This window comes from Prunus persica, chromosome G7, assembly GCF_000346465.2.
Source record: "Prunus persica cultivar Lovell chromosome G7, Prunus_persica_NCBIv2, whole genome shotgun sequence".
Lineage (NCBI taxonomy): Eukaryota > Viridiplantae > Streptophyta > Magnoliopsida > Rosales > Rosaceae > Prunus > Prunus persica.
In genome coordinates, this window is record NC_034015.1 from 19128937 (window position 1) to 19150961 (window position 22025).

At 36.0% G+C, this 22025-nt stretch overlaps 3 protein-coding genes across 3 annotated transcripts; all 3 read right to left on the bottom strand.

Annotated features, from left to right (window-relative positions):
- On the bottom strand, nucleotides 308-4311 carry LOC18770925 (cytokinin dehydrogenase 3). Its single transcript, XM_007203533.2, has 5 exons — nucleotides 2813-4311; nucleotides 2325-2452; nucleotides 1483-1758; nucleotides 1084-1352; nucleotides 308-860 (listed from the first exon to the last, which is right to left on the bottom strand). Exons 1-5 carry the CDS (start codon nucleotides 3396-3398, stop codon nucleotides 569-571), a joined length of 1551 nt encoding a protein of 516 aa, XP_007203595.1. The 5' UTR covers nucleotides 3399-4311; the 3' UTR covers nucleotides 308-568.
- Nucleotides 9907-12438, bottom strand: LOC18770627 (cytokinin dehydrogenase 2). Its single transcript, XM_007203794.2, has 5 exons — nucleotides 11838-12438; nucleotides 11081-11208; nucleotides 10712-10978; nucleotides 10331-10599; nucleotides 9907-10209 (listed from the first exon to the last, which is right to left on the bottom strand). The coding sequence occupies exons 1-5, from the start codon at nucleotides 12436-12438 to the stop codon at nucleotides 9912-9914; spliced, it is 1563 nt and encodes a 520-aa protein (XP_007203856.2). The 3' UTR covers nucleotides 9907-9911.
- On the bottom strand, nucleotides 13697-16654 carry LOC18770885 (translation machinery-associated protein 22). The gene is made up of 7 exons (XM_007202556.2): nucleotides 16397-16654; nucleotides 16150-16236; nucleotides 15661-15713; nucleotides 15502-15583; nucleotides 15341-15408; nucleotides 15168-15251; nucleotides 13697-14165 (listed from the first exon to the last, which is right to left on the bottom strand). The coding sequence occupies exons 1-7, from the start codon at nucleotides 16542-16544 to the stop codon at nucleotides 14109-14111; spliced, it is 579 nt and encodes a 192-aa protein (XP_007202618.1). The 5' UTR covers nucleotides 16545-16654; the 3' UTR covers nucleotides 13697-14108.

The following is a 22025-nucleotide window of genomic DNA, read 5'->3' on the forward strand; positions in this document are numbered from 1 at the left end:
GGTACTTCTCTCCATATATAAGTGATTTTGACCTTCCCATGATCCCTCTCAAATCAACCCTAAAAAGAATCCCATATTTGGATTGGCAAGTTGAAATTAAGCACTGTCCTTTTTCCCATTAGTTTGCTATTAATTTGCATAAGCCGATTCTTCTATTTTAACCTCTATATTATTGACAAGAAGATGTTAAAAGAGGGTTTCCAAATCCAACCTGTTTTTAACTTTTTCCTATATGGCATACGTGGCACGCTGGCAGGAATCTCACATGGTACTATTACTGAAGTGTACCGGGAGCATAAGGGCAGTCACCAACTTCATGTCCTTGATTTGATGACAATATAATAAAACAAAAGGAGAAAAAAACAAAATATCTGAAATATACTAATTTAAAAGCCCAAATAATATTTTACAATGCTAATCTTCACGCCCAAAGGTACCTTACAATTCTTCTTCCACATAATTATTTGTAAACTTATATATAAACTCTAATTAATTTAAACTAATACTAGCTTTCTAAACGTACTAAATAAAATTAATTTATTAATGCCTCAGTCCGAATTATTATATGTTATTTGTTGAAAATTCTTTGTCCTGGTGAAAGTATTTTCTTGGGGTCGAACAAAGCTTTCCTCTTCTGGAAGGTTTTCCATTTCGAGCCAAAGTGGTTCATCCAACCTTGTTGTGTTTTGTAGTAGGGAAGATACTGCTTAATCTCTATACCAACACTAGCACAAAATTTTAGTATCTCTTTGTTTTGCTCCTCAAGTGCCTCCCACTCATCAAACCCACTTGAATGCAAAAATCCCACGGTGTAGAAAACTTCTTCTTCGGGCACAACTGCTGACATCCGATCATCCCATCTGCATTTAGTTTTCAAAGGTTATTAATTCGAGTTCCAAAATAATACAAAGAGAACTCGATCTGTTATTTGTACCATATTTTATTTACTAGTTATTTTGGTGACATCTCTTTAATAAAAGATAAGTGAGTGTCATTTTTATTAGAGACAATGAGACATGTAGTTAGTCTGAAATAGTTTTTTATTATAATGTTTGTATAAATTATAGGAATTTGTAATCTTACTTGGTCCGGTTCATTGGGTAAAGGAGGACTGGTGCGGTGGTAATGTTTCGCTTAAGAACAATGCCCTTAAGCACGCCTGCATCAAAATCCGAGATGCGACTTTTCGGAACAAAGAGATTCAGCCATGGATGAGGAACATCCCACTGTCCTTGTGACTGAAGCTTTTCCTCTCCAGATTTAACTCTATTCAGAAACTCCACATAGGCGACATCCTTCTCGAACACAAATCCAGGAAGAAAACTCAACCCTTTGAGTAGAAGTTCAAGTTCCTGCGCCCAAAAAAAAAAAAAAAAAAAAAAAATTACATTCATTGAAACTAGATTGTGGGGTCTTGTTGATTTGACACCATCAATTTACTACAAGGTAGAATGTTGGTGTCATATATGGGGATTCATGTACCTTATCCACTGCCGTTTCAGTGTGTTGGTCATAATATTTGGCAACTTCCAGGGAATAGATTATGCCATGTTTGGTTACAAGAGAAATAATTCTCGAGTAAGTGGATTGTGGGAAAAAGGAGGATCTCCAATTATTAGGGGAACCCTGGTTGATTAGAAGTGAACCTTCTAAGTAATCAAGGGCATTGCTTTGTTTCCTTCCATTGACTGAAATTAAACGTTCTTGGTCTCTGGCATATGCCGAGAAGTCATTGTAAAGCATTCGCACCCACTTAACCTACAAACAAATTGATCACCAAATTTAATTGACAGAGACATAATTAATATATAATTAATCATGTAAAAATCATAGCTTATGTTAGGAGAAATGGGGTTAATTGAGTGATTATAGAATACTACACTAGTTCGGCCATGTGTTATAATATAAGTGGATATTTATTGATATTATTCTCTAAAAATGGGGGAAATAAACCATATTGTCCACTCATATTATAAGACGTACCACTTGATCATACTACAGTAGTATTCTATAATTCTTGAGTTAACGGGCTTCCATTCCACCACCAAACCCAAAAGAAAAGGGGAAAGTTTAGAATCAAAAAAGGAGAGATTATTGTGGTTATAATTTAAGTGATGGTTGTTGTGATCCTGTTTAAGCAACATAGACAAGTCATTTTGAATTGAAAAAAACACAAAGTTGAAAAAGTGCAATTGAGTCGATCAGCCTAACAAATTCGGATTTGTCTGTTTATGTTGAAATGGGAACAATATTTATGACCAAAGAGAAAGTCCAAGTCAAGATTTTATATGAATGTCTGCTGTCTGCTGAAACCGTACACGTACCCTTTTTGGAGCTGGCTCTAGGGCAATTCTTGCCCTGGTTATGATCCCAAACTGACCTAAGCCTCCAAGGACCCCAAAGAAGAGATCAGAGTTGTTTTGTGGGGAGCAAGTCACAAAATCACCTTGTCCTGGAAAATAACACAAACCTAATTAATTAGAATGATAACTTGCTAATTAATTAATCACTGATTAATTAACTGTAGTGAGATGATCATGATTCATGATTCATGATCAGCTGGTGGGGTGTGTGAACTTATCCTAAAAGGGTTTTCCAAACGTGTGGGGGCCCCCAAAGAACAAGCTTCAAACATGAATAAATGCGTTGGGAAACAACTGTACATTTCATGTTTCTCAACAACTTTTTTGTATCTTAGTATGCTACAAAATTGTCATCATGCTGAGACACAAAAATATTAAGAAAATATGGAGATGCTAATAAGGGAATTAGCAACTAAACAAAAGAGAGAAAAATAAGGACAAACTCATACCAGTGACGACATCCATTTCATACACATTGCTAATCTGAGGACCAAACCGGAAAGCCGAGCCGCTGATGCCGGCGTTGGAGAGGGTCCCACCGACGGTTAAGTACAAGTAGTCGGTCCACGCGACCGGTGCAAGTCCATGTTCTAATGAGGCATGCAGCACATCAATCCAAAGCTGACCACCTCCCACATCAGCATAATAATAATTATTATTAACACTTGAATTAAAAGTGTTAACAATAATCCCAGAGGCATGAGAAGGGAGGTGATTTTTCAAGGACATCATGTCCACCACAACCCCATTTGGAGCCATGGCTTGTCCCATGGTGGAATGGCCATGGCCTCTAGCAGCTATGCTGAAAGGGGTGGAAATAAGGTTTGAGAATTTGATCAAGCTTGAAATTTCATCAATGGAGGTTGGGTACAAAACAGCTGCTGGGTTTTCTCTCAGAATGTGGCCATAATCGCTAGAAGCTAATCTAATGGACTCAGGATCATCACGAAGACTGTACCCGATGGTTGAGATCAGACGGCTCAAAATGAAGAATATGACTATCAAAAGTGTTGGGGTTGGAAACTTCTCACCCATTTTGTTTTTTTTGGAGAGAGAGAGAGAGAGAGAGAGAGAGAGAGAGAGAGAGAAGGAACAGAAGGAAGTGCTTGTTGGTGTTTGAGATGAAGGGGGAAGATGTGTGCATATATGTTTATATAGGGAAATGAAGCTGCATGAGAACCAACCAGAGTGGAAACCTCGAAACGACGTCGTGTTTGTGGCCTAACTTGTTGTATTATCCTTTTCAAAGATACGCAAGGACGAGGCCTTGGATTTGATTATTCTTTTTCTTCCAACGTCATGAATTACTCGTGTGAGATAGGAAAAGGAAAAGGAAAAGAAAAGAAAAAGGGTTTTACTACTTGTTACCCGTTCTGTATGCGTTTTTGGTATGAGTCTTTCGTATGCGTTTTTTGTATGCGTTAGAAATCATGATGTTCGATGAAGATTCCTTGGCACCCACAGATTTCTAACTCCATTAATCTTGTGGGCCATTTGGAGGGTTCAGATTTCTTCATGTGTGGGCCAATATGAAGACCAAACTCGATGCGTTTCGGCCGTTGGATTCTTATCTTAGGTCAAGCAATGTCAAGTTTGGTCAATTTTTCTAGTTATTTGTTTATTTAGAAGGTCTCTGTTTTTTTTGTTTTTTTATTATTTAAGCATGGATGGCTGTCAAATTTGAGAATCATCAAAAGGATCTAGTTTGAGATTTTCCCTTCAGGGTTTAGAGTGGAGAGAGTTTCACGAGTTAAGCCAATCGTTAGATTATATTGAGATTCATGGATTTAATATGTCACCAAAAAAATGTGGGAGACAAAATCGCTAACTTTCTTCCATGTAAGATTTGTTTGTGTGTATCTAGAGCTACAAGTGATGGGTAAAAGTCAAATACGGCTATAATTATAAGCAGCCATGGTCTTTCTGTTTGTGTTTCAATGGCATAATTACATACATGTACTCTCACAAGAGAACAAAGCCAATCCAAAAACGTTTTCGTAAAGCAGCTTCAATTTTTAACCGTGCTTATAATAACTTGGCATAATAAAATGCGCATAAAATAAGTTCCACTTCTATAACATATGTGAGTCGGAACATTACTGTATTACAAAATTAACTCACTATTGTAGTGGTTTGGAGCAATTGTTTCTTCAAAAAGGGTCTTGGATTCGAGTCCTGGCATCCGTACAGTGCGTGTAAGAGTTTAGTGTGTTATCTCTCATCTCAATAAAAAATATCCGAATAAAAAAAATAAGAAAATTTGCAGCGTCTTGCATGCATTCATTGAAAAAATAGCAAGAAAACAACTGCATGCCATGCACACCTGAGAATCTAGTGTATGAATTCACCAAAACTTGGCTCTGCCTGTATACTTCAAGTTTAAAAATTAAAATTGATGCTTCGCAACAGAAACATATATATATATATATATATACACATTATTATATATAAAAGAATGAACCATATAGTAATTTATTAATATTCTATATATATTGTACTTGGACAGTTGTTCTTTGGTCAGGTTGTACACTTACAACGTCATGGAACTTATATATATAGCCAAAGATATGGCCATGTCGCAAGCAAAGATTTTGATTGGAATAATAATGTATGTTGGACTATAACAAATATACTCATTCAAATTCAACAGATAAATCTTTGACCTATAGATCTCACAGGTAGGAGGAGCTATCGGATGGCAAGACCTTCCACCATATTTTGGTCCATATGCATATGACCCATGCATTCATATTTTATCAATATATAATATATTTCACGTATGCGGATGTCCGGATGTTATTATCGTGTGAATGTCGTTGTAAATAAAGAGAAAAACATGAAGGAGTAGTAGAAAATGCACGACGTCCTCATCTATATATGTATATATTATAGTTGAATATGTAATGTTGAACATATCCCTAATTAAGATAACTAAAATATAATTAATGTTATTAAATCACTAACTACATTTAGCGAATAGGATGTGTACATATAAGTTGATAGGTTGTCAAGTTAATTAGGTTACTGTAGTGAGGGATAAAAAATATATAAAATCAACAAACTTCATGAAAACAACTAAGCATACATTCCCACATGCATAAACAGTGATAGTTAGGTCTTCTACCTAACAAAGGGGACGATATATATTGGGGAAAAAAGAAGAAGAAAAAGGCAGAAAGGGTTGGCTGTATTATTATATTCTTCTTTTTTGGAGCCTATAGCCTCTAGGCGAAAATATGTTATATAAAACCAAGAAAATGCCGAAATAATGATATTTTGGGCATTTTAAGAATTCATATGCAACTTTTAAAGATCTAATGGGGGATCTAAAACTTAGAATCTCAATTAACGATATGTATTGTTTTAATAATAATGAGTACCCGAGCTTGTAAAATGGAAGAGATTGAATAATGCTATAGAACATTCCAGTTTTTAATTATATATGTTGAGTGATTGTAGTGTGGTTATAGAACATTCCAAGAAGTTAATAGGGTTCTTTGTTTATGCTCATTTGTGAGTTATTCTGGATATGCTAAAAAGTACTTCTATAGAGAATTACTTCTCCAAATAGTCACTTTTAAATGATTTTATGGAGAATCACTTCCAAACGAGATCGCCCTAGTATTTGGTTTTGTAATTTACCCTCTTATGTTTATCTAAAACAATAGTAGGATGTTCGGAATCTAAAGTAATCCAAGAGTTCACATATATATATATATATATGTAAAATTTACAGTCAACAAAGTCCTCTTCATATGAAATATGCATACCTTTCTCTCTTAAGTGATCCTACACACGTGAACGTGAATGATCCTGTCTTTTGAGTAACCCGAGAGTTCATATATATATATATGTGGTCCCTATTGAAGTTAACATATACACACTGGGTGCCTAATAATAAGAAAGGCTTTGCATAACGATACTTCATTTCCTTTTGTTTTAAGTTGAATTGGCTAAAGCACTTGGATTGTGTGTATATATATATATACACACACACACACTAAAGTTAAGCATAGTATTGATCGACATGGGTGACCTTCTAAGCATGCAATGAGGTGACTCTTGAGTCAATATCAATATGGAGTAGCTCATGAAACTCAATCGACCAAGGTCAAGTCATGGACTACATGAACTATATGATGACTTTGACGGATCCAGTTATATATATATACCAATTAGTGTTGGTGACAATCATATTTCACCAAAACATTAATATAAATATTTGGTTGTCCAGCAGATATGAATCTGGACTCATTTTGTCAAATTGTGGACTTCGAGAGGATCTCAAGATTTTGCCTATCCGTTCTAACAACGAAATGGCAATGCAGACGTCGAGTTTGTGGATCCTATACGCTTCTTCAACATATACACTCAGAGAGAGAGAGAGAGAGAGAGAGAGAGAGAGAGAGAGAGAGAGAGGATTTGCAGACAAACATGAATATAGGCCTCGTGGGGGGGGGGGGGGGGGGGGGGGGGGGGGACTATCTAAGATACTGCAAATCTTTATGGGGATCTAAGTCAATTGGCACACAAGATCACGTGGTCCAAAAGAAACAAAAAACCATGGCTTATGCACACCAGCCACGCCAAAATCTCTTTGTCATATATACAATTTCCATTGCTCTCTCCCACGTACTATACTCAATCATATACGTACGTGCATGAGCCATGTACTTTGAGCAGGACAGCTCATCGATCAATTAATGTATTATGTATACGTGTAGGTATACAAGGTAATGATGAAAAGTTGTCAAGACAAAGTAGTACTGGTTTGTTGCCGGATAGTTTTGCAATAGAAGATGCCTATTTTGTTAGACTGTGATATTTAAGTCAAAATTCACAGTTTGACAACATAACAAAAAAACATATTAATATTTCATCAGATTCACAGTCTAACAACATGATAAAACTGATCATCTCGTGCGAATATACACAGTCTTGTAGCGGTGGCTAATTGTATATATACTTACGTGATGAGGGAGGAAAATAATCTTCAAGTACAAGTTTGACAAAACAAACCCACATGAGCAACTTGCTCATAGATCCCGTACCATGATACTGTCTGCTGATGGTGGTGCTTTACTCAACAGTGATAATTAAGAGCCCGGCATGGAGAGTATATTCTTCAATAAAATGGACCCCCTTGTATCTTTCTAGCTGGCCTGTGAGATGACGTGTGTGATTTGCAATATTCACCTGAAAATCAAGAAAGATAACAAAATCTCCACATAAATTTTTCATTGAATAATCGACTTTCATGACCCTAAAATTACAATGTCCTTATGAGCTATCCATTTAGATCTCCAACAACCCATTAGAATGAATGAGATCATGCATTGAATGATTCCCAATTTCAATCTTGAGATATATTGTGGTCAGTCATATACGCGCTTGTAGATAAATTTAACTGTTAATGCATGTAAAGTCCACATTGCATTAATGACAAGATTTAGCACGCGAGGAGGACATATATTGCGGTCAGTCATCTACGCACTTGTAGGTAAATCTCACTGTTAATGCATGTAAAGTCTACATTGCATTAATGACAAGATTTAGCACGCGAGGAGGACATTAGCAAAATTCTCACCAATTCTTGTTGTATGGACCCACCCACCATTCATGGAGTTTATAGATATCTTCCAAGGTAAAGTAAATTTTACATGGTGGACGGACTGGACGGATTGAATCAGATTCAGATATGTTTGTTGTGGAATTTGCTCCCAAAGCCTGCCAGTCAATCTATTGGATATAAGAGTAGTCAGTTTATAGGAGACTATATCAATCAATGTACGATAGAATCCAATAGTCCATTCGATCGGGAAAGATTTGTTTCCATCAAGTCCATTGTACTTAGATACTGTATCCCTCTTTCATGTTCAATTGTTCATGTCATGTATATATTTTTCTTTTGTTTTGTTGTCTTGTGAACGTGTCTACTGCGGTACATGATTCTCCCAGTGAAATTTGCTTGCCAGCCTACATGTAATCGTGTATATACTTTACCTCATTTTCTCTTCTTTAGTGGGCTAGCTACTTTTTGGTTCCTCGAGTCGAGTGGTGCCCATCTTGTAACTTACGACATATATTTTGTACAAATTGTCTAAACTAGTATTTCAAGTAATCTTGGTTGCTATATTGGACCAAGTGAAAACTAGAAGAGTTAGGGTTTTTAAGGATATTGCGAGGAAGAAACTTCGTTAGATGCAATCGGTTGTATACAGCTATGAGTTTTCATCATATATATATATATATATATAATATAAAAAATAGACTTGTAGTCGTATGCAGCTAATGACATGACAAATTTTAGAAAATCAGATTTTTGGATACCAATTAGACAAGTTGGGGGACACCTCATGGTCACTCCAATTTGCATGGGGTCTTTGATTGCCTTGTGGAAATTTATGTTAAATTGACCAATCTTCTCTTGGTCCTTATTGAGAAGTTTCCAGCTGACAACAAGATTTGCAATATTGTTCAAAGATTTGAAGGATATACGAGTAGATACTGACTCGATTTACTTGGTCTTAACCCATGGTCCCCAAGCAATCGAAGCTTCTATCCCATGTCATTTGAATATTCAGCTGCCGCGTGACTCAGAAGAAAAATACTAATGTGAATGAAATTTGAAACCAATGTTTTGGCAGGATATGATAATTAGGAATCAACACATTTTCCCTTTAAGCAAAAGCAGTGTGAATTGGATCTTGATAATCTATGGAGCATGACCTTATATCCAAACCCCATGGATCACAATCATTTCTAACAAATAATATATTACTTACTACTTTTACCATATTTACTCATATCATCATACATACATGTATGTATCTTTTACAGAAATGAGTAGTTGAGTGTCTATTCTTCTCTGTTGGACTCAATTGGGACATGCATGCTCTTCTTCTAGTTTCACCTTTTTGAACGAAAAATATGAAAATTTTGTCCATCCAAACAAAGAAAGTAGTGGACTGCGACGACTTTGGCAAACCTCTGCCAAGCAAGATATTAAATCGTTTCAGAATTCAAATTTCATGTATTCACACTAAAGAAATAGAAATTTGAAGATATATAAATATAGATCGTGAAATTTGACCAACTCTCTAATAGAAGTGACCCCCACCAATATACGTGAGATCTTCAGAGAATTAGCAAGCATCAGTAGTTTTGTCCATATATTTGACATGATATAATGCAATCTCTAGCAAAATATCCTTCACATGATAATGCAATCTCTCGCAAAATCCAAACTATCAATGTATTGTCCAAATCATGGCAAGTGACTTCTTCCACATATGCTTTCTGGTTGCTTGTGGTTTTCCAAATCTTCAATTCGATTCACAGCCAAACTTTTTCTTTTGTTTTTTAGTCTTGGACCACTATTTCCGTGTACTCTCTCCAAATTCTCATTTACTGCTCAGATTCTCCTACTCCAAATTGACTCTTAATTAGACAAAATGAACCAATTAATGAAAGTTTTTCATGAACTGAGATTTAGATTATTACAGTGGGGGCACAACAACCACCCTACTTCCAACTGCCACTACTTAATTACAATAAGGAGTTGAAAATTCTCTGTCCTGGAGCTAATATCTTGTTTGGATCAGACTTGGTTTTCATTTCTTGGAAGCTTTGCCAGTTTGATCCAAAATGGTTTTTCCAGTCCTCCTGTGTCTGGTAATGGGGAAGGTACTGTTTGACCATAATGCCAGCATCATGACAAAATTGTAGTAGTTGTGTATTTACTTCATCAAATGCCGGCCATTCATTGAACCCACTTGAATGCAAAAGTCCTACAACATAGAAAACATCTTCATCTGGAATAACTGCAGACATCCTACCATCCCACCTGCAATATCATTTTCAACCATGTAAAACATGTTTTTTTTATTAGATCACACAACAAAAAAGAAACCAGAATTTTTTTATTCCATGAATAGTAATCGAATTTACGTATTTCAAAAACTTACTTGTTTCGATTCATGGGGTAAATGAGGATTAGTGCGGCAGGGACCTTTTGTTTAAGAAGAATGTCCTTGAAAACACCCGAATCGAAGTCCGAAATTCGTGATTTTGGTACAAAGAGATTCATCCATGGATGTGCAATATCCCATAGTCCAAGTGATTGAAGAATTTTCTCTTCAATTCGCACTCTATCCAGAAATTCTTCGTATGATACATCTTGCTCGAACATAAATCCAGGAACAAAGCTTAACCTTTTGGTCAATTTTTCAACTACCTATATGTACAAGGAAATATAAATTAATGAGATGCAAATTCTCAAGTTAAGTCCTCATTAAAATGCTAGCCTAGGGTATATTATTTGGTTGATCAGGACAGAAATAATGTACCTTGTCCACTGTATCCCGAGTGCTATCGTCGTAATATTTGATCACTTCTATGGTGTAAACGATGCCGTATTGGTTTACTAGAGAAGCTATTCGTGGTTGATCGGCTACTGGATAAAATGAAAGATCTAGAGGACCTTGCTGCATTAGAAGGAGACCTTCGACATAATCGAACCCATCTCTTTCCATCTTTCCACTTGTTGAGATTAAAAGTTCTTGGTCACTTGAAAATGCACTGAAGTTGCTGTAAAGTAGTCGTACCCATTTAGCCTGCAATGTATATATGTTGTTCATGTCAGCTCTAACTCAAATCCTATTTTGAGGCAGAAAAAAGAAAAGAAAAGATGAAAGTATATCTATTATAATGTATACCCTGTTTGGAGCTGGCTGTAGGGCAATCCTTGCTCTGGTTATAATACCAAATTGGCCTAAACCTCCAAGAACAGCATAAAATAGCTTAGGCTTCTTGGTTGAGGAACAAGTTATGAAATCTCCTTTCCCTGTAGAAAAAGTCAAAATCCTCATCACATTAAACCCCTTTCCTAGGAAAACTTTATATGAATATGAGTCTTCAAATCTAACTATAATAGTTAATAACTAAAAACTTGAATTGGTTCAATTCCAGTGGAAAATGGTATTGATTTGCAAACCAAAGGTCTTAGGTTTGAACCCTCATGGCTTCAGTTGTGTGTGTATGTGAGAAACTCTCTCCCCTGTAGTTTAGATGATCGCTTGTACTAAAAAAAAATGTGTTGATTGGAACAATAAAAAGGAAATTCAAGTTTTAACTTTCATTATCAGAAGAGCTTGATTTTCGGAAATTTGGGAAATTTGTTACATATAATAAATAGGGACAAAAGATTGAGAAATCTTGGGAAGTTAATGCATGGTCTGTTTGTAACGATTGTTGAGGTGCATTTATTTCCATGAACATGCATGCAAATTGCAATACAAAAGGCAATATAGTGGTTAGGATTTTAGAGTGAAAGCCGGATGATGTCAAATACATTGAATATATCTCATGCATAGATAAGGACAAAAAATGGAAACAGGAAAAGAAAAAAAAAAGGGGCAATTCCAATCAAGAGAACAAAGATAGAGTGCTGAGGTTAGTCTTCATAGTACATACCAGTTACAACATCCAGTTCATAGACATTGCTGATTTGAGGTCCAAAACGAAACGTTTGGCCGCTGATGCCAGCGTTACTGAGCGTTCCACCGACGCTCAGGTACAGGTAGTCGGTCCACGAAACCGGCGTAAGACCATGGTCGAGTGTAGCATGCAAAACATCAATCCAAAGCTGCTCACCTCCAACATCAGCATAAGAACCCAAAGACGGGCTCTCGGAGACCACAATTCTAGACCCATTGCTCAACGCTGTCATGTTTATGACAACTCCGTCAGGAGCCAGGTCCTGTCCGCGAACAGAATGTCCCTGGCCTCTGGCGGCGACGCCAAAAGGCGCGTAAGAATTGTTGTTTGAGAATAGGATTAGGCTTGCGATGTCGTTCGGTGACGTTGGATTAAAAACTGCAGCTGGGAATTCTTGAACTATATGGCCATAATCTGTAGATGTTGAATTGATGGATTCTGTGTCGTTTCGAAGCATACCGGCGATGTCCTTGGGTGGGAATAGGACTAGACTTGTGCAGGTTGTGGATAGCATCACAAACCCTATGAAAAAAGTCATGGTGGTCAAGTATTTTGGCACTGCAAAATTCTTAGCCATTTTTTTAATAATAAAAATAACACAAGTAGAGAAAGGAGAGAGGTGTTGAGAGAGGAGAGTGAATTCAATGCTCATTAAATAGGAGTCAAGAAATTTGACGTGGGATTTGAGGAGCATGGAGTGGCGTTGATTGACGTCGTCGTTTAGTGGCCGGCCAAGTTGCATATGCTTTTCCAAATGTACGCAAGGAGGAGGAGAAGGAGGAGAAGAAGATAAAGAGACTTGATCAAATCAGTGAACTCCAAATGCATCCTTTTGCAGATTTACGCAAGGACTAAGAGACCTTGAATAAACTTTGTATTTTCCGTAAGAAATAGTCGGTTGAATAGATAAGCAGACTGAGTTCATTACTTGTGTCAAATGATAAATTAATATTCACAATATCACAAACATTCTTTCACAAGCCAATGTGCTGCAGAGGACTTGTAGTTCCGTACAGATTCATCCACCATGCATTCTTGTCCTTGTTTACGTATTTGCAGCCCTGGGGGCTTGGATATGATATTTTTATATCTAGTTGATTTCTTACTAAATAAATGTGGTATGACTACTATTTTTTATTCCGAATTTTTTACTTTTAAATGGAAATTTTTTTTTTGTTTGGATGGAAGAGGATAGTGGGTTTCCTAGTATTGCTTTTGGGGCCTGCAAGAATGGGTTCGTTTTGGTACACAAAAGCCCTCGGAGTCACAATTTGTTGCCTATCATCCAGTGGAGAGTGGACTCGTAAACCCACTTCTATTGAAATAAATATCCCATCAAATCAAACCACTCTCCTTCTTTGACAAAATCAAATAAATTTATATATATATATATATATATATTTTAAATTACTCTTCTTCCCTGTAGTCAACAGAGCCAATTTCGTATCTGCCTGTTTGGGTCGGTGGAAAAATTTGTCTTTTCACGTTTGCCTGCGCCCCTGGTCTGCATTGCATGTTTGACAAGCATTTTACCATAAATATAAAATTAAAATAAAATATTTGCCAAGCTTTTAGGCTGGCACGAGAAAATCATTTCCTGCTTAGCGAAGACATAGTTTGATGCGGCATTACGGTTGTCAATCTAAGGAGTTTCACACACTAAAACTTCTCTCTGTTAAGAAAAGAGCTTCACAGAGCAATAGGCTATCCATCCAAAGCCATTTTTTCCTTTTAGGCAGACAAAAAGTGAAGCTTCCAAGGTTTTGGCAAACTTTGATAACCTGCACAGATTTGGTAATGATAGGTGGAAGATGAAAAGTACGGAATGAAATTCATTTGGTAGCTCAAAATTTTGGATATTATTCTGATTCTCATTTTGCTAACTCACAGAAGCAACAAGTTTACAGGACGCAGCAGCCGAGTATTGCATCACGATGATAAACTATGTATGCGATATACTGGAGAAAACATGTTTCTTTAAAATTACCTATAGGTAATATGTGACACACAAAAACAGAGCAAGGTGGCACATAGAATTTTGCCCCTATACAAAGCAAATCATTGATCTTGAAACACAGTTTTAACTCAAAAAAATACACTATTCTTGCAACCCAGATAACAAGAGATTCTATAGCGGGGCAAAAGTCTCACTGGCTGTTCGACTCTTGGAACTTTAGAGAGTATGTCCAGCGGCCTTTTACTTTGAAGATAACATGCTCCATTTTATTTGTGTGCCACGAATACCATTCAAGCAGCTGGGACCTTTCTGCCATCTTCTATAAAGAAAATTGCAGCTTCTGGGACCTGAGAAAGGAGGAGAAGAAGAAGAAGAAGATATTGTTATTTTAGGTACTGTAAACTAAGCACATCTTAAAATTTCAACCCAAACAGGCTGTATAAAGTGATCTTATCAAAGAACAAAAGACTACCAAATCGTAACTAGAAAAATAGGGGGTGGGGGAACAATCAGACAAAGAGCCTTCTCAATTGTTTTCTTCAGATAAATGTTTGTTTTTGGATTTTTGGTATGATTTAAGTACGTGTTCAATTCATGACAAATGAAATAAGAATACATCTTCATAGCCAAGGTGTCCACGATTCAATTCCAACATCAATTAAAGCCATTGGTGATGCTAAATTGAAAAAAAATAAAAAAAATTAGTACAACTTGTGGTGTCTACATTCAGATTTGATATTTAGGTTAGGCATGGTTCTCTACATAAGCAAATTTGATCATCGGAAGGTTAAAGCAAGGCTTTTGGTCTTCTATGGAATATCAAATAACTCCCACTAGTACAAAAGTAGAGAAAAAGAAGCATGAAAGGATAATCCTTGATGCCCTGGCCATTATAAAGAATTCGTTAAAAACAATTCCTAAACATGGTGCTAGCCCATGCAATCATTCATGGACTAATAATAATAGAATTCAAAACAATGTCAAAAGAAGTTCAAAACAAGGAGCAGAACCAGTATGAGAAGGCATCAACAACAGAAAATTTTGACATTGAATGGTGGATACGTCCCAAAGTCCAATTATATGCGTGATGGTTTAGTTTTTCATTTATCAACTCAACGTTAATGAGACATCCAAGGCTGTGAAGATCTTATTGGATTCATAGAACTATACTGGGATCCTCATTCACTAACTGCTAGCATATAGTACTTCTACTTTTACCTAAGTGCTTCACATAAAAAGCATTAAAGAGGTGAATGTTCTTATGGGAACACTACAGAACTTCTGTTTGAATAAAAGGTGAAAACAACACATCCTATTGGAGAAAGAGAAAACAATGTGTAGTAGCTTACATCAGGCCAGGTATCTGTAATAAACTCCACAATGTCATAGGCTATATCCCCTTGAACATCAATTTGGTCCTTCTCAGTTGGCCCCTGAAACCAATTATTCCAAATTAATCATAACAAACATAACCACACATGGCAGAACAGATTTCAAAATCGTTTCTTAAAGTCTGTCAAACCTTAACAACAGAGGCTCCTGTGGCAAACTTTTTCCCCAATTTCTTTGAAGCATCACTAAGTTTGACACCTGAATTGTAATCAAAGGCACTAAGTTAATGACAATAGAAACAAAATAAGAATCTTTGGGAAAACAAAGGATGTAAAGCAGAAGATTGCTCACCAAAAAGTTCCAGCCCTTTCACAGTGGTGATACATTTTCGCTTATTACGCGTCATCTTTTCAATAGTAACTTCTTGCCTCTCCTACAGAAAAGCCAATACCAAGTTTAAATATTTGTAATCTAAAGATCCTCACAAACAAATAATTTCAAAAGTCTCACCTTTTTCTTAATCTTCCCGCCTGGAAGACGCTTGACTTCTTCTTGCTTAGGTGCTGAAGTGCCACCACCAACCCCCAGAGAGAGAGAGAGAGAGATAGCGGGGGTCATGAAATTCGTTACAATTGGAATTTGCAAAGTGGAAAAAAATTCTCTACAAATAGATTTAAATTGAAAAAGAAAGAAAAAGAAACAAACAGAGAAACATCCCAACTCATTTTATAGCTGCCAAACGTACAATAACAATCGCAACATACATACAAAATTGTAAAGACAGACGGCCAGATACATCTTATACAATATGTATCATGTTTATGCATTGCATATCACCAGAGACAAACACATAAGTAAATACGTACAAATACTAATAACTTATCCAATCCAGACCATAAATAGTAACACACATGCACATAAACACATAAATACATAAATTCATTATTAAATACAAACATACACTGCTACATACATCCATACACATATTTACAGTATTACCTGAAGAAGCAGCTCCATCTCCACCAGAAGATATACCAGTAGACTGCAACTGGTTGGCTACTTTATCAGCTTCCTTCGCATTAGCCTCTGCTCAAAATAAAGACAAGAATTAAATTATTAACAAAAAAGATGAAAAAATGATTAAATATAGCAAGTGAAGAAAAAAAAAAACAGAGCAACCATAAGAAAATAAGCGGGGTGATTAAAACTGAACAGAAGAAATTAGGGTTTGGGTGCAAAATAGAACCTTTAACGAGATCCGGGTAAAGGTCTGGGGCGTTTTGGATCAACCAGGGCTTGCATTTCTCGAAATCGGGCCCGAATTCACAGTACTCTGCAGGCAAACTGCACACCGCACAATACAGTACGCGAACCGGTTGGGGTTTTCCCGCCATCAGAGCTCAACCTCAAGCCCCTCTCTCTCTTTCGCTCTCTCTGTGTAATTGGGAAAGATGAAACGCTGCGTTTCGACTACGCAATCCTTGAATTGAAGACGGTGTTTGTGGTTTTTCGATGACGATGGCGAGATATATGTCTTTGTCGGATTTCAAGTGTCGACGCCGTAGGCCCAATACGGTGCGTTTGATTGCTTGGGCCCCTTCACCATATAAGGCTATCTGCTTATGTTTTCTGGGCCAGGTAGGCCCATATGCTTGAATAAAATGATAAATTATTTAGAAATTTGCACCAAAATGTGCATATATACTAAACTTTTTCTTTCAACAATGAGTGGGAGAGGAATTTCGAGTTGGAAACATCTTTTAATTTTATAAAAAAAAAAGAAATACTAAATTAAGAGTTAGTTGATATATACTTTATAAGAGTTAAACTACGATTAATATGGGTTGTGTTTATACATTTCCGAAGCAATGCTTGATAAGTAAATTCTAATTTAATTTACAGATAGAACCACTACAAATTCAGGGTAAGCAACCAGATTTGGTAGTGCTAGAAATTTCCAAGCTAGAAGAAGAATAAAAAGAAAAATAGTTTGGAGTGATTAATTGCATACCACAAAGGGCATGCAGGCAAATATGCAGACAATAGTAACATATTAAAATCACCATGTAGAAGTTTGTCATTTGTTTTCTTACCAACCCAGCTCTAATTGTGCATATGAAAACAATGGAAAGTATAGTAAATTAGCTTAATAAGCAAGGTAAAATCCTATATAACCCTTTAGTAATTCGGTTGGAATTTGATGAAGTGGCTTATAACTCAAGTGATTTATGAGCATTTACCTCATTGAAGTTTTAGGTTCGATTCCCTCTCCCAATAAAAATCCAGTTGGGATTTGAGTTGTCATAGCTGATTACTCAACTTTGTCACACAACTGTTAGATGCATGAACGAAACGGGAGAGATTAATTGCAGCAGAGTCAAATTCAAAAACAAAGAAACTGAAGGGCTTTTCCTAATGATGACAAATTGACAATTGGCTTTGAAACCCTGACTCAAGCCATGCATATGCTGCCTTAAACCACAAAAATAAAAATAAAAATATTTTGGGTTTTGTACAAAATCCAAATAAATTTTAGATGCCAAAATATATTTCACAAAATCTGATGCTATCCAACTCATTAACCAAAAGCTTGAGCCAACTTTATATCCCTCTTTAACTCTCAATTAAATCCCAATTTCTTTGCTTTTCCTCACCCTCAATTGCTTCTGTTTGGTTCATTTTCAGTGAGAACAAGCAATCATGGAAAATAGGGATCAGGGTGCAGCTCAAAACCATCCTTGTGCTTCCTGCAAGCAGCAGAGGAGAAAATGTGATGAGACCTGTGAAATGGCCCCATACTTTCCAGCCAGCAGGTACAGTGAGTTCCAAAATGCTCATAAGATCTTTGGTGTGAGCAACATCCAAAAGATCATGGCCATGGCTGCACCTGATCAAAAACAGGCAGCTGCTGAAAGCATTCTCACGGAAGGGAATGCAAGGAAAAATGATCCTGTGAATGGTTGTCTTGGCATTATCAGAGGTCTCAATTCCCAAATTCAGGGACTTGAAAGAGAACTCCATATTATGAAACAGCACCTAGAACTTTGCAAGGAGAAGGAAGAGCTTGATGGGAAAAAAAACCAATCAAAAGAAGAAGACTTGCAGCATGATCAATCTGATGATCTCAATTCACCAATCCTTCCTGATCTGGTAAGACTATGATCTTAATTTTTCTCTGCCTCCTTGTTTTTTTTTTGTTTAACCAAAACAACATACACATACACATAAATAACTAATATGTGAATATTTATTCTGTGTAATGTAGCCCTCTCATGTCATAACTGAGATGAGAAAATATGAACAAGGATACAATTACTGGTCAACTTTGGAAGATGCAGAAGAGAAGGTCTTTGACATCCGGATCATAGAACCAGTATTATTTGAATCCAATCTGAAGGGGAATGCAAGTTCTAGTGCACCAGGAGAAACCAGGTTGCGCAAAACTTTATACTTCTGTTTGATAATGTTTATTTGTTGTTTTGTATTTATATAGAGATGGAAAAGAGAAAGAGGAAGGGGAGATTGCTAGGTGGGAGGAGAGATAACATTGTTTATAAGGAGCGTGCGATGAGATAGATTTAAAAAAAAGAAAAAAAAAGAGAAGAAGTGTTATTTGTAATCCCCCAATGCTCCCGCGCTACCGGGGGAGCGTAAATACGGGTATATATTACTTAATTGTTATTTGTACTTCCACTCATGACACACACGTCACGTGCAAATAACTTCGTCTCTTAATAGTAAAAGCTTAAAAGAAATTCAAACATCTAATTTTGGAATCCATTTTTGTCATTTCATAAGGTAAATCACATTTCTTATCATGTAATTGATTCTCACAATAATTGCAGAATATTGATAATCTTAGTAATCTTTTTCTAATAAAAGTGATTAACGTTTTGCGCCTTTGGTAATAAGTTTTGAATTAATCTATTTTTTCCCCATGAAATTGTAGTGCTGCTGCCTCCAAGGCCAAAGAGAAGCAACCTTCAGAGAGTTTGCGAGAGAAAACCACAGAAGATAAGGCTTGACCATCCAGAACAGACATGGAAATGGTTGCACGTCAAGAATGAATTTTACTTTGTGATCAAATTTAGTTAATTGACTTGAAAGATCATTAGACCTGTTTTCTGCATATCGTCAGACTTTAATTGCGTTTTGAGATTATCAGTTTTTTCAGTACTGTGTTTTTGCTTCCAGTTCCTCCAACAGCAGAAATCAAAGACAAGAGAGGAGCAATGGATGCATCTAGTGTTTTTTTAATATACTTGCAATTGCAATAGCTCAAGCTGGTATTCAGCTTCGGCAAAATCATTCCACAAATACGATCTTAGGATTTGGACAAGTACATAATGATTACAAATGTTATTTTAAGAACAGGGGAGCTACTAGAAAACAAAACCTATCAAAAGGAATGCAACCACATGATGAAAGAAACGAAAAGGTAGAAACTCCAGACTCACTGTGGATAGTTGATTGTCATTTTTCCCAAGTGCAGATGCAACTCTGGAGAAATACTTTTGTGTCAACTCCACCACTGCAACACAACACAACAATGAATCACCAACAACAACCAAACAAAAAGGCAAACCTCGTTTTTTTCCTAATTTTTTTAAAAAAGAAATCCTACAGCCGCGCGGCTTTACTCGGCTATTTTATTTTATTTTCTTTCATAAATAGTATCGCCGTGCGGCTATACTTATTCCCCTAATACAGTATAGCCGTTCGGCTGTACTCGGCTATTTTATTTTATGTTATTTCATAAATAGTATAGCCGTCCCAGCTATACTTATTTTTCTAATTTTTTAAAACGAAGGAGTATAGCCGTTCGGCTTACTCGGCTTATTTTTATTTTATTTAATAAATAGTATAGCCGAGCGGTATACTGATTTTTCTATTTTTTTAATAACATATAGTATAGCCGTGCGGCTGTACTCGGCTTTTTATTTTATTTTATTTAATAAATAGTATAGCCGATCGGCTATACTTATTTTTCCTAATTTTAAAAAAAGAAATAGTATAGCCGGTCAGCTTTACTCGGCTTTTTTATTTTATTTTATTTAACAAATAGTATAGCCGCGCGGCTAGACTCGGTTTTTTAATTTTTCTTAAATAGTACAGCCGATCGGCTATACTCGGTTTTTCCTAATTTTATAAAAAAAGAAATAGTATAGCCGGGTAGCTACACTCGATTTATCCCTTTATTTTTTTAAAAGAAATCGTACAGCCGCTCGGCTTTACCCGGCTATTTCATTTATTTTATTTCATAAATAGTATAGCCGCACGGCCATACTTATTTTTCTAATTTTTTAAAACGAAATAGTATAGCCGTTCGGGTGTACTCGGCTTTTTATTTTATTTTATTTAATAAATAGTATAGCCGGACGGCTATACTTATTTTTTTAATAACATATAGTATAGCCGATCGGCTATACTCATTTTTCCTAATTTTAACAAAAGAAATAGTATAGCCGGCCAGCTTTACTCGGCTTTTTTATTTTATTTAACAAATAGTATAGCCGCCTGGCAATACTCGGTTTTAAAATTTTTCTTAAATAGTACAGCTGGTCAGCGATCCTCGGTTTTTCTTAATTTTATAAAAAAGAAATAGTATAGCCGCCCTATACTCATTTTCCCAAATTTTTAAAAAGAAATAGTGTAGCTGCTCGGGTATACTTATTTTCCTAATGTATTTTATTTAATAAATAGTGTAGCCGCGCGGCTATACTCGATTTATGACCTTTTTTGTTTTTTTTGTTTTTGTTTTATAAAGAAATAGTATAAAAGAAAGACTATTAAGAGAAAGCAAATGGCACATATACCCCAAAGGAAACATATTATACAAAGATCAAGGCAGTTGATGCAATTGCATCAGCAACCAACAGAAGCTTCGTCATTTATGAAGTCAGCATGACTAATTTATTATTAACAATTTCAAAAAATAATTTCAACCAAATAGAAACCCACAAAAGTAAGATGTAATATAAAGGTACCAATTTCTGAGCTGTTTTTGTTGTGTCCTTTCGAGAATGAACGAATAACATTGCCTGATAACCTTCAATATGGTTCACTAGCCATATGCTTGACAATACCAGGAAAATCCAAACCCTGGCCACACAAATATGAAGAAACGATAAAACTAACTGGCTATATATAACTTAGAGAGAGAGAGAGAGAGAGAGAGAGAGAGAGAGAGAGAGAGAGAGAGAGATAAATAGATAGACAGATAGATAGATAGATGTGGATGAAGAGAGAGATACCGCTGTAATGCTCAACCAGTCCAAAACAAAACTCACAAAAACCACAACCAAAGGGAACCCTAATGTGTCTATGAAATTGACATTTGATACCTCTGTAATGTATCTATGAAATTGATCAAAATGAAAACTTGAGCGGACAACTTCTTCTGTAACAATTCCTACTAGTTTGAACAAAGGTTTAAGAAAAAACTTGTGTACAATATACATGATATTTACTGTCACATACTGAACAAGCTCTTATCAAAACTTGTCAAGTTAAGTGAAAAGATCAGTCACAATAAAATGAGTTAATTTTGACTGCAGAGCTCATACTAATGGCAAGCTGATGTGCAAAAGACTACAGAAGTTGATTAACATATAAGACTTCTTTTTTGGACCAATACAGGAAAAAAAATTGCAGAGAAACATCAAATGAACAATTCAACATAAGCAGGATCTCAGAAATTACAAGTAACCCATATGAATAGCATCACTGAGCAAATATTATTCAGACTTTTGAGTATTAGAGACTTCAAATGAGATTAAAAAACAAACAAAAACAACTGAGAAAACAGAAACCAAAGAATTATATAACCATAATAGGAAACACAGTGGACCCATAATGTCAAAATCTAAAAGCAT